This window comes from Mesoplodon bidens, assembly GCF_964165515.1.
Source record: "Mesoplodon bidens genome assembly, chromosome: 1".
Lineage (NCBI taxonomy): Eukaryota > Metazoa > Chordata > Mammalia > Artiodactyla > Ziphiidae > Mesoplodon > Mesoplodon bidens.
In genome coordinates, this window is record NC_138176.1 from 51,546,479 (window position 1) to 51,558,635 (window position 12,157).

Here is a 12,157-nt window from a genome sequence, read left to right on the forward strand (position 1 = left end):
CTCCAGAAGCCCTTTCTCAGAAGAGACCTCAGGCTCTGTGTGGTCTGGAGGTAGATCAAGGCCCACCCTGCTCAGGAAACTGAGGCCCAGGGAAGGCAACTGGGCCCTCTGTTCTCCGCCCTCCTGGAGGTCTCTGGCCTGAGCTGGGCCCTGAGGACTCAGTGCTGGCCTGGGTGTGAGAAATTTCCCAGCTGCCAACACCCCCCACCTCAAACTCTGGGCCTAGCACATCCAACATGCATGACAAGAAGGAGTCCCCACTTCACAGGGGCGTTTGCTAACTTGCCCAAGGTCACAGAAATATCAAGTGGAAAAGCCAGGGAGGGACCTGTGTTCTTTCCCCCACTTCACCACCTCCTCTGCCCTGTGTCATGCAGCCCAGTTGTCCTGCCTGCCTAGGTCTGGCCCAGGAGGCCAGCAGCTCATGGCCAGCACCCTGACCTCCCGCATCCCATCCTCTGCCCCTCCCCCAGGCCCCATCCCATCCATCCCGACTCCAGCTTTATCTCCTCTCCAGGGGAGGAGGGTGTTTGTCCTGCCAGGCTGGTGAGGATCCAGCAGCAGTGCATGACCAGTGTGGGGAAAGGAAGGAGCTGATCCTGCACAGGGATGGGGAACCCTGGGCTAGGCCGTACCTGGAGCTGCAGGCTCTTTCTCTGGACTCAAGCACCGCCTGATGCCTTATGCTGCCTCCGGGGAAAGGGAGGGGTAGCAAGAAGGATGCTCTTAAAGGGGAAGGCCAGCCTCCCTCCATCTGCCTCCCCTGGGAGATCCAAAGCCAGCCAGAGAGCAGCTGGTACTCACAAGCCGGGCGTAAGCTGCTTCCCAGTAACAGCAGCTCATCGGGGAGTAGGGATGGGGGCAAGCCTGGTCTTTGCCCCTCCTCCACTCTGCTCCCTGCAGTTTGAGATGGGGTTTTAGGAGTGAAAATCACGAGGTCAGGGACAGAGGCAGAGGAGGAAGAGAGGCTGCTGTCGGCATCAGAGGCCAGGCCTTGGGTCTCTCTCCCACGGTGGCACCAATAGGTAGAGACTGTGCTTGTCGGAGACCTTCTCCGCTTTTTATTTTTCTACATCCTGCCAGAGCCACACACCCTGGGATGAATTAGACCACTGATTTGAAACAAACCACAGGTGCAGTGTGTGCGGTGTGCATGCAAATATGTACACACAGGAGAGTGTGCCCCCAAATGCACATGTGCAGAAGAGGGTGGGCCATGGTGGAAATAGCACTCTGGGGGGAAAGCCAGAGGTGAGTAACGGGTTCCAGCGAGTGAAGGTCTGTGTTCCGGGCCGCAGGAGGGCCTGGGTGCCCACTCTTCAGGCTGAGCCTGGGGTGCAGGCTCTTGAGCTGAGAAGTGGGTGCAGACCACTTTGCAGAGCAGGAGTTTTGCAGTACAGGGCCGCGAATCCAGCACAGCTTGGGTGACAGGGCCACTTCCAAAGCCCGCAGGCCCACAGGGTAATCCTGGGTCTGTGTGTGTGTGTGAGGGGGAGGTGAAGGGGTTTCACATGTCCCAGAAGACATGGGCATGTCCCAGAAAGACAAACTGATGGGCACCCTACATCCGGGGGTCCAGGCTGGGGAGCAGCCCTTTGGTCTGAAAGCAAACAGCAGACATTTGTTTAGCTCAAGGAGTATCCCATTGGGAGTAGTCTCCCAGGGACCCTCTGTGTTTAGGGGCACCACGTGACAGAGGGGGGTTGTATGGCCGTCCCTCTGGGATGTCCCCAGGCTCTCGGACTCCTGGGGTCGGGACTGAGCTCTCCTCACCCCCACCATCCGATCCTCCCCTTCGCTGCAGTCCTCTTCCACATGTTTCCACATGTCTCCTCTCTCCCTGCAGTCTTAAATGCCTCATTCCTTGCCTGTCCTACCGACTTCCTCCCATCTTCTCTCTGCCAGCCCATTCCACTCAACCTGTCCTTCCGCAGCCACTGCGGGGAGGCCCAGCTAATCTGCTAAGTTGACCAAGCCCCTCAGTGCCCCGCGAAGCCCTCCAAGGGCTCCCTGTCCCCCAGGCTCGTGACTGGAGACCCCTCACAACAGCACCTAGTGGGCCTCCCCTTGGCTCCTACCACCTCCTGCCCCCTTCCCTCCTACATCCCCACCACCAGCTCCCAGAGCCCCTTGACTGCTCCTGGGGTCACAGACAGACATTCTGTTCCGGGACACCCTGCTATGTTTGTACAGGCTGTTTCCTCAGCCTGAACCGCCCAGTCCCCGCTCCTCGGCCCCATCCTGCCTGGCAATCCCTGCTTTACCTCCACCTTTCCTGGGAGCCCTCGGGGACTTGCCTCTGCTTTCAGCACCCTGTGTGCTGATACCTCATTGGCAGTGCTTATCACACGCGTTAGGTGACTGCTGATGTGCTGTGCCTCTCTGCCCAGCGCCCCACCCCAGCCCAGTATTCTCTTCAGGAGAGGCACAGTGCCTTTCATCATTGTCCAGCCAGCCTGGGGGACGCTGCTGGCCTCTGCCCTGACCTCTGTGGTCATGAACAGTTCCCGGGCTCAGGGTTGGGGCACCTGGGGAGTGGTACTCCCCGGGGTGGGAACGCTGGAAGAGGCAGGGGTCCCACAACTGCAGGGAGCAGCCCAGGGCTCCCCTCTCTGGGACAGGCAGGGGAGCGCCTCTGGCCTTCGTCTCGCTGCCTGAGACAGCCCGGGAGCTGGGGGTGTGGTGTGGGTGTGAGTGGAGGGGCAGGGTGGGGAGCTGTCAGCTGAGGGGCAAGGCAGCCTCAGGACCTGTGCGCACGGCGTTTCCAGCGTTCCAGAATATGGCCTTCTCTAATCACCATCAACATTCCGTTCCATAGGCACTTGGGCAGACAGCTGGCCTTCTTTTAATAGCCACAAGTATTCTGGGCGATACCCTAATCTCAGGGCATTCACAGTGAGCACATACACCGATTACAGCCCCACACCCCCAGGTATACCCAGTTTCCAAACACAGAGAGGTACGTGCTACCCACACTTGGTCACATGCACAGCTTAGAGCAGACACATTAGGGCACACTCAATCCCATGCCCCACAGTGCCACAGGGACAGAATGCGTGTGCCAGGCACATGGTCACACGCATTTACATACATGACGTACACTCATCATAGTACGGTAGAGCCGCCACCACCTGCTATGTACATGCACAGTCAAGGTCACACAAACACACACAGACACTCTCAGGCACAGTCACACTCAGGCCTGCTTAGAACATCTTGGAGTCACGGAGACACCCAGGACCCCCAGGTGAGCAAGGGAAAGCTGGGAGGTGCAGGGAGGGGGTGATTCCCAGAGGGCATTGGGTCTGCTCCCCTCTCCTGGCCGCTCCCTGGGCTACTTGCTCCTTATCCCCTCCCTTTTATAGATTGGCAGGTGCCAGGCCCAGTTACCTTTCCGGGAGCCTCTGCTTCCTGTCCCTGGGACTTGGGAGGGGCCTTGGCTTCCACATCCTCAGGGCCCTGACCGCAGGGGGACCATCCACTCACTTGCTGGGAAGTCCCCCAAGCCACTGTTGCCTCCGTGTCTGTCCAGCCCTGGGGGAGTGGGAGAGTCCCTGTGAGGTGAGGGGGACGTTCTGCATCCCTGCTTCTGCCCCCTCCCTGACCAGGCCTTTCTCCATCCTCTCTACACTTACTCACTGGGGTGAAGCCCACAATACTGTTGGCAGGGTTGCTGGTCACCAAACCCTTGCAAACTGTGCGTGCATGTGCTGGGATGTGTGTGTATGTGTGTGTGTGCTTGTGTGCTTTCTTGAGCATGTAGGATGGGTATGTCTTCATGAGGATCTAGGCCCTCTTAATGGATAAGATTCACTCCTTGATGTTTACTACATTAGTTCAGGGATGGGTCCTCTGACAGCTCCTCCCTCAGCCCCTCAACTGAGACCCTCAGGGATGGGGGCAGTGGGAGGAGGTCATGGAAGCACTTGGTGAGGCCCAGAGTGGGCCCTGTAGGCACAATGATGGAGGAGCTGGGGACAGGGGCTCAGGTCACAGGGAACTCTCCTGGTGACATCAGGGGGCATCAGAGCTTCAGGCCCCAAGTAGGGGCTGGCAGACTGGTAGCTCCCATGGCTGACCACAGCGGTAGGGTCAGCATCCATGGGCACCCTATCTAGTCTTAGATGTAGACGTGATGATTTTCCCTTTCAGAGGAGGACACGGAGGCTCAGAGAGGGTGAGTGACCTGCACAAACTCACACAGTAAGGACTTGAACTCAGGCTTGAACACAGGTCCCCCGACTCCAGAGCCAGTGCTCCTTCCACTGTATCCTGCGAGCTCCAGGAGGAGGTTGCTTAATGCTGAGGATGAAGGGTCCTGAGCTAGCTCCTGCTTGTCTCTCTTGAGGCCCATCTAGGGTCAGAAATGCTAGGCTTTTCAATCTGAGGCTCTAAGGCCCTGGGATAGTGCTGGCATGGAAAAGAGGCGGCCTGGAGTTGGAAGACCCATGTTTAGTCCTGGCCCTGCTGCTGGGTGACCTTGGGCCAACATGTTGCCTCTCTGACCCCAGTGCCCCTGTCTGGCAGGGACGATGGTATGTGGGAAGGCCATGGGGGGGTGGTGGTGAGGTGCTCTTCCTGCCAGTGTCCCAGGTTCCTGAGGGTCCCTGAGTCTCAGAGGCAGCCCCGCCCAGAGGAAAGGATGGCGAGGTGCCAGTCAGCGAGGGCCCAGCCTCCTTACCACCTCGCTCTCAGAGCCCAGGGACACCTGGCGCCTCCGTCCAGAGATCCAGCTGAGGTCCGAGGCCTGGCTGCTCAGTGTGGAGCGGTGGGTGAAGCGGTAGCTGGTGTACAGGCCAGTGCGCTGACCTGACACGCCCAGCAGCACCCCGAGGCAGGGCAGGTGCTGGGCGATGGCCATTCTGCAAGGACAGCACATCGGGTTAGGGGGATGGACAGACAGACTTGAGGAGATGGGGGTGGATGGACAGACTGATACTGGGCTAATGGGAGTGGACAAAGGGCCACTGGGGAATTGGGGACATAAAGACATTGGGGTTATGAGGATGGGCAGACAGACACTGAGTCCATGGGCATGGAGGGAGAGCCTTAGGGTGGCACGTTCAGCCAAATGCTTGCTTTCAGTTCTCGAGTGGCTGACCTAAGCCGCATTTCTGCAAATGGGGACCAAGAAGGCTCCTGAGCCGCCTCTGAGCTGGATGGGCTAAGGCCTACAGCTGGCCTCAGCAGGGTGCTGAGTTACTGACACCACCAGGCAAAAGGAAGCACTGAAGGCCCCCTCGTGGAAGAGGCCAGCTGTGCTGGGATTCTATCAGCAGAGAGCACTCTGGGTCAGAACAAGCCCCAGGCCTCTGCCAGGGCCCCTGAAGTGCAGTGGAGCTCTCCCTGCTGTGATCTCTCCAGGCTGCCACTGTCTGGGGGCCTCTCTTTGTAGCAAGCAGCACTGCTGATCAGCCATCCTGGCTGCCTTTTGGCCTCAGCTCTGAAAATCCCAGTTAGTATTGGACACTGCCCAGGGAACTCTGATGTCCCTCCAAGCTGAGCCTCCTAGGAAGCTGGGACAGCAGAGAGGGTCACACCAGCTCCAGATCCCAACCAGTGTCACTGGCTGCTCTCAGCTGCTAGCGTTCCCCACCCGATGCATGTACACAAGGGACAGGAAAGATGGCTGGCCTCTGCCCCCATTTATAGGCCCAGGCCCTCTATGCCCATGAGGGTGGGACTGGGGATCTGGGGCTGGGTTCTGGCAGAGGGCCACACCTGTACTTGGGATGGGTGATGGCATAAATGATGGGGTTGTAGATGGCAGAGGCCTTGGCGATGACAGCTGGCACCGAGTTCATGTAGGGCGTCAGGACATGTGCGTACCTAGGACAGAGAAGCTGTGGTCCCTCTGCCAGCTGGCCCTCCCTGGGGACTCCACAACCCACCAGCCCTCTCAGGAACCTTCTTCATAGGCCAACCAAGCCCTGCCAGGGCACAGCCCAGCCTGGTCCAAACCAGTATGACCAAGTCATCCCTGGGGGAGGGACTGAAATGCCAGGAAGAATCCTGATCTGAGGGGAGTGGGAACCCAGGGAGCAGTTGAGGGAAGGGCACTGAGAAGATGTGCCAGGTTGGGGGTTTCGCCAGGTCCCACTGTCCCTTGGAGCCTGTGCTGCTGGCAGTAAACCCTCCCCACCCCCAATGACTCTGGCCCTCTGCCCAGCTCTCCCCATGCCCTGCCGAACCCTGATGCCTGCTGTGCCCCTGGCTCCTTGAGAGTAACTGCGCAGGAGAGCCCCAGAGGGGACCAGGCCGTTCCTGCACCAGGAGAAGGTCTCATACCCAAGCACCTGCAAGGATTCATAGTTCTCACTGTCTCAAAGTGCTCCTGAAGTCTGGCCTGCCTCCATGCTGCTGCAGATATCAAAGTCCGCAGACTCTAGCCACAAAGGACTAGAGGGCGGGAGGTGAGTAGCACCCTGGCTGTGTGCCCACAGTCTGGATGAAGAGGAAACCACAACCTCAGGGAAAGTTGCATATTCCCAAGGGATCTGGCAGGACCTGGCAGCCCTTGCAGGCCCTCAAACCAAACCCAGTGTGGCCCAGAACTCCCCCAGCATGTCTCCTAGTGCCTCCAGGAATGAGACAGGCCCGGCTCCCGTGGGGCATCTCATAGCAGGGGGAGAATAAGCCTGTGAGGCTGGACCTAGGGTGTGAGGACGGCTGGCTTGGGCTTGGGCTTGGGCTGGGGAGGGAGAGGCTGCCCCAGGGTCCCCTTACCCTTCTCCCACCCTTCCAGCCGCTGCCCCAGCCCCTTAGCCACTGCTCACCCAGCAAAGCCCATCAGGGCCACAGTGGAGTAGGGGGCCCAGGAGAGCACGAAGAGAAGGATGACCAACAGCTCGATCTTGGCCATTTTCCACTCATTCTGCAGACGCTGCCGTTGCCAGGGGCACTCACCACCACCCTCGCTGGCCCCGAAAGTCTGGAGAGCTCTAGGAAGCATGCAGAATGTGGGTCTGACCCCACTCGGGTTGCAGTGAGTGCCAGGGTCATGGCTACTGTCAGGGAGCCTTCTTGGACCCGGCCCTCCCTTCCAGTGCAGGCAACCCTGACTCCCAGAAAGTTCCCCAATATATCCAGCCTGAGCTGCCTCCCTGTGCTTCTACCTCTCGTGTCTTCTCTTTCCCCCACACCCCCTGACCAAGGCTGAAGGCCCACACTTCAGAAGACCGTGTCTCCTGAGACTTTTCTAAGCACCCAGGTTGTACTGGCCTTTCGGCACCCCATCCCATAAGCACATGTACTGAGCTGGTCTTTGCCCATCTGGGGCTGGGAGTGCCCTGGGGTGTGGGTACAGATGTGAGTCACGGGCAGCCCTGGCCAAGGGGCACAGCCCCCCTCCCATGGAGGCCCTCCTTCATGCCCAGCTCTTACTGGCCCGTCTCCCGGATGGCCTTGAAGATGAAGATGTAGCAGTAGATGATGACAAGCAGGGGGAGGAAGAACACAAAGCAGAAGAGCAGCATGGTGTAGGCGCGGACCGATGGCATGAAGCTCACGTAGTCCCAAGAGCAAGAGGTCAGCAGCCCCTCGGGCACATAGGCACCTGGGAACCAGGGGCAGGTGCTCAGCCTTCAGGGCAGCGCCGACTCAGGCTCCTCATCCAGCAGGGGCTTTGGATGTGGGGTCTGAGCTTCTCAAACATTGGCCCCGGCCCCAGCCCTGCCCAGTGGAGTGAGGAAGCCGGGGCACGTGGAGGGGAGCTTTCCAAGCTGGTTCTAGCAGGAGACAGCTGGCAAAGTCCACTGCTGCCCAATCTTGCCAGTTTGGAAGAGAGACCTCACCATAGCCCCAGGGTCTTACTCCCCCAAGACTTCAGTCAGCTTCCTGGTCCTGCCTCAGAAGGGTGGGTGCCTTGCTGCTAACCCTCCTACCTGCTGAGGCCTCACACCCCAACTCCTGCCTGTCTGACTCATTGCAAACTCAGCATCAGATGCACCTGTCACTTCCCGCCAGCCAGGAATCACGTGGTCTTCCCCTCTGTATTTGGGGAGGGGAGCCCAGGTTATCCTCTGATTGTTGATGGTACAGCCTCAGTTCCCCCTGCTGCTAGTCATGCCCCCTTCATGTCCATTTGCTCTGAGACTTAAGCAGTCCCTCGGCCCCTCCTGCCAGCTGGTCAACCCAAGTCCACCTACCTGCCCCTTGAATGTACCCCTCCCAGCCTATCTTCCCTTCCCCTGATTCCCTGAGCCCACTTACTCCAGCCAAAGAAAGGCGGCAGACTCCAAGCCAGGGCATAGAGCCAGACGCCCAGCAGGACAAGCGCCGCCCGCCTCTTGGACGCCATCCCGACGGTGGCCAGTGGGCGTGTGATCACCAGGTAGCGGTCCAGGGCGATGGCCGTCAGGGTAATCATGGAGGTGATGCCAAAGACAGCCCCACAGAAGGCATAGAACTCACAGCCTGTGGGCACAGCTCCCTGACCTCAGTCCTTGGCAGGGAGCCCGTCAGATACCCCAGGGGAAGGAGGGTCTGTGGATTGCGTGTACTCAGCTCCTACGTTTGCCTCTCAAGGAAAGCAGGCCTAGTTCCTCTCCACCCCGCCTACATGCATCTGACAGAGGCTCACGGAAACCTCTCGCTAACTCATGAGACTGAGGGGGACTAACCACTCTTTGCCCAGGAAGAGCACATCGCCTTCTCATCTGGGCCACCCTCCACTGTGGACATCCCCTGTCCCAACCCTCCTCCTCCCTCCAGCAAGAGGGAGTCCCAAGTGTCTACCTGCCTCTCCAAAGAGCCACTGCTTATAGACGCTGCTGACGAAGAAGACGGGGGCCTGGGTGAAGGACATGAGGAAGTCGCTGACCGCGAGGTTGATGATGAACATGTTGGCAGGCGTCCTGAGCCCTCTGCTCCTGTGAGGGGTCAGAAACTGTCAGGAGTGGGGAGCTTCCCTCAAACACACGTGCACACACATGTATGCTTGCACACTGGCATGAGCTGCTGGCCCACAGGCCCATCCCGCTGCCCAGCGAGTACCAGCCAAACAGCTCTGGAGCCTGGCATTGTGGGCTAAGAAGTGAGACCCCTCAAGGCAGCAAGTCATGCCTCTCCTGTCCCCCTTCTCCCAGTGTTCCCGCAGCCCTCACCTTCGGGGCTGGCAAAGGGGAGAGGAGTTGACGATGGTGCCCACAGGCCAGGTGCTTTCACAAACCTCGTCTCCCGTAATCATCCATCTTCACACCTACCCCCTCACCCCATTTCATTTCGCAGATAAGAACACGGAGGCTCCCACCCGTGAAGTGGTTTGCGGTCACAAGACTCAGGAAGTGGCACAGCCAGGATTCACTCATTTGCTGGACACCGCACATATAACAGCTTACTTAATCATCACATTGACTCTAGGAAGTAAATCTCAACTTCAATTTGCAGACAAGAGAAGTGGACTCAAAGAAGTAACCTGCTCAAGTCGTTTCAGCTAATAGGTGGTAGAGCCAGGAGTTCACTTCTCCACGTGCCTGTCTCAGCCATTCAGGCGGCGAGTGGGGCAGGTAGGGAAGGAAGCCAAGGGTGGTGGCCAGGGCTGGTTGCTGAAGGGCTTGAGGACTCAGGACCCTGGTACCAGGGCTGCTCTTTGAGGCAGAGGGAGGGTGCCCACGGGCACAGGTGATGGTGGAGGTGAGCCGAGAGCAGGGCAGAATAGGCAGAGACGTGGGCGTCATAGGGACACATACCCTACACAGACGGTGTGCCTGGGGCCCAATTAAATGTGCCATTCAAGCTGCCCTGGATTACATTTGGGCCCCTTTCCTGGGTTTGAAGATGGAGGCCTGAGCCTGAGACCATTGGCCCTGGCCTCCCCACCCAGACTCAACAGCGCCCTGGCAGAGCTGGCACCAGAATTTCCACCCTGTGTTCTGCCCTGTCTCTGCATGGCTGGCTGCCCTCAGTGCCCAGGCCCCCATCCTGCCAACCAGGTACCTGCAGAAGGTATAGATGACCGTCAGATTTCCCAGCATCCCTGTGAGCCCCACCAGCAGGATCACCGTGCCCAGGGTGTAGTGGGCGTAGTCTGGAACGTCGACCGTGGGAAAGGGGACCCAGGCAGCAGCCTGAGCCCTGGCTGTCTGTGAAGAGACAGAGAAACAAGGGCATCACATGACTCCATCACCTTCAAATAGTCCTGAGAAGAAGAGTTAGGGTTCCCAATGGGGCAGGTAAAAAACTGCCGCAGGGGGGCAGGCTCAGAGTGGCAAAGCCATTTGCCCACACAGCTAACAAGTGGCTGAGCTGGAATGGAAACACAGGTCTCCTAAAGTTGAGCCCAAGTTCCTATACCATGGCCCAGATGCAAAAGTCTTCTAGAAGTGTGCTCAGATCACCTTTGGAGGCTGGTAGGACAGACAGACACATGTTTGGCAAGCAGGGACATGGCTGGAGTGACTTTATCTTTCCTTGGGGAGAAGGCAGAGCCATCTCCTGGGTGCGTTCCTGTCCTCTGTATGGGCCCCATCCCAAGTGCCCGAGACAGCCAGCAATGGTATTCCAGTCCCCGTTCACTCTGGGGAGGTAGAGTGGGGTGGAGACCCTCTTCTTAGGAGTCCCACACCCTTCCCAGCTTCAAAGAAGGAGGTTGTATTCTTCAACTATACAACTGGGTAGGGCTGACTTTGACACCTGGTGTGAGAGTGAGAAAAAGAATTGTCTCTTAAAAAGAAAATTCAGGCCTCCTAGGTCACTGTAGGGAGGTCATGATCCTATGAGGCCAGTACAAGAGGCTTTAAAGACTCCTCCCATCCCAGCTCCTTGCCAGGGAAGGGAGTGGTTTAATTTCTGTCCTGCCCTGGCTCCTGTAGCTACTGGAGCCTTTCCATCCTGTCCAGAACCTAGGCCAGCATCCCACAGTCTTGAGGGTGCCCTCATCCCTCCCCAGTTAATGGTGGGGTTGCTGGGGTATGGCCCTGGGCCCCGGCTAGGATGATGGAAGCAGCAGAAGGCACTAAATACCTCACTCTGGGCTGGGACAAATCCAGAGGCCCAGGGCAGCCTTCCTCTCTGGAAGGCTCTGGGGGGCATCCTACTACCCTCAGAAAGAAATGGACGTGCCATTCCAGCCCTTTGTCCCACAGGGCTGGTTTTTGTTCCTTGGATGCTCTCCACAAGGAAGGAAAACATGCCACACTCCCCTCTATTGGTCTCTTCGCGTAGGACAGGCTCAAAGAAGTTCAGTAACATGCCCAAGGTCCCACAGCAGAGCTGTGGAACCTTGTCAAAGCCCCTGTGTGCCCCTAGGAAGAGCACCAGGGAGCGGGAGGGAGGCACACGCTCACCCCAGGCTTACCGTGGGGCTGATGGGTGGAGGGTGGTCCAGGCTGGAGGTGCTGCTCCAGGAGCTGTCCCACCTGCTGTGGGAAGCTGTGGTGGCTATGCCGTTGGATTCCTGGGCCGGGTCCAGTGGGGCTCTTGTCCCCGAAGGAGAGTTCATCCTGATGTGGGGTGGCCCTTCTCAAGCCCACAGAGAAGTCAAGGGCACGGGAAGCTCAGGATATTAGCTGTGCCCAGCCTCCCAACGTTCCTCCATCCTCAGCACCCCTTCGCGGTCCACCGGCTGCCTGCTCCTGTGTCCGGCGTAGACCCAGCCTGGAGCTGTTCTTGGGGCTGGTGGCTGCTCTGTGTCCAGTGAAGCACAAAGGAGAGAGTGTCACAGTTATGGCGAGTCACAGTCACAGGGTCTGTCCCCACCTTTAAGTAGTGGAGCTGGGAGTGTACGTGCCCAATCACTTGGCACCTCGGCTCCCTCAGGCAGGTCCCTGATGATGGCGGCACGCGTGTGTGAATGTGTGGGCGAGTGAGTGTGTGCGTGTGTGTGTGTGTGTGAGTATGAGAGTGTGTGTCCATGTGAATGTGTGTGTATGTGTATATTTCAGAAGAGATTGCCAGTCTCCGGCCCTTGCACTTTGTCCTCCCCTCTGGCCAGGCTCTCTTTCTTCCCTGAACTCATCAAGAACAGCCTCTGCCGCCCCCAAGACCCCCTGCTTCCAGGGCTCTGTGGAGCCTAGACTCAGCCTTTCCACGGGGTACCCTCCCCTCGTGTCTGCCCACAGAGCCATCACACCTTCACAACCATCCCATCCAGAACCAAGGCTGGTCCCCCCATGTCACAGATGCAGAAGCTAAGAGGATACACCAGGATATAGCACAA

The 12,157-nt window shown here is 58.5% G+C and overlaps 1 protein-coding gene across 1 annotated transcript; it reads right to left on the reverse strand.

The window, feature by feature from the left end:
• Positions 1 to 1,561: 1,561 nt before the first annotated feature.
• On the reverse strand, positions 1,562 to 11,440 carry OPN4 (opsin 4; the record flags this gene model as incomplete). Its single annotated transcript, XM_081249100.1, has 10 exons — positions 1,562 to 1,600; positions 3,391 to 3,534; positions 4,682 to 4,862; positions 5,722 to 5,829; positions 6,777 to 6,941; positions 7,384 to 7,555; positions 8,212 to 8,415; positions 8,737 to 8,870; positions 9,937 to 10,082; positions 11,297 to 11,440. The coding sequence occupies 10 exons, from the start codon at positions 11,438 to 11,440 to the stop codon at positions 1,562 to 1,564; spliced, it is 1,437 nt and encodes a 478-aa protein (XP_081105226.1).
• Positions 11,441 to 12,157: the final 717 nt, after the last annotated feature.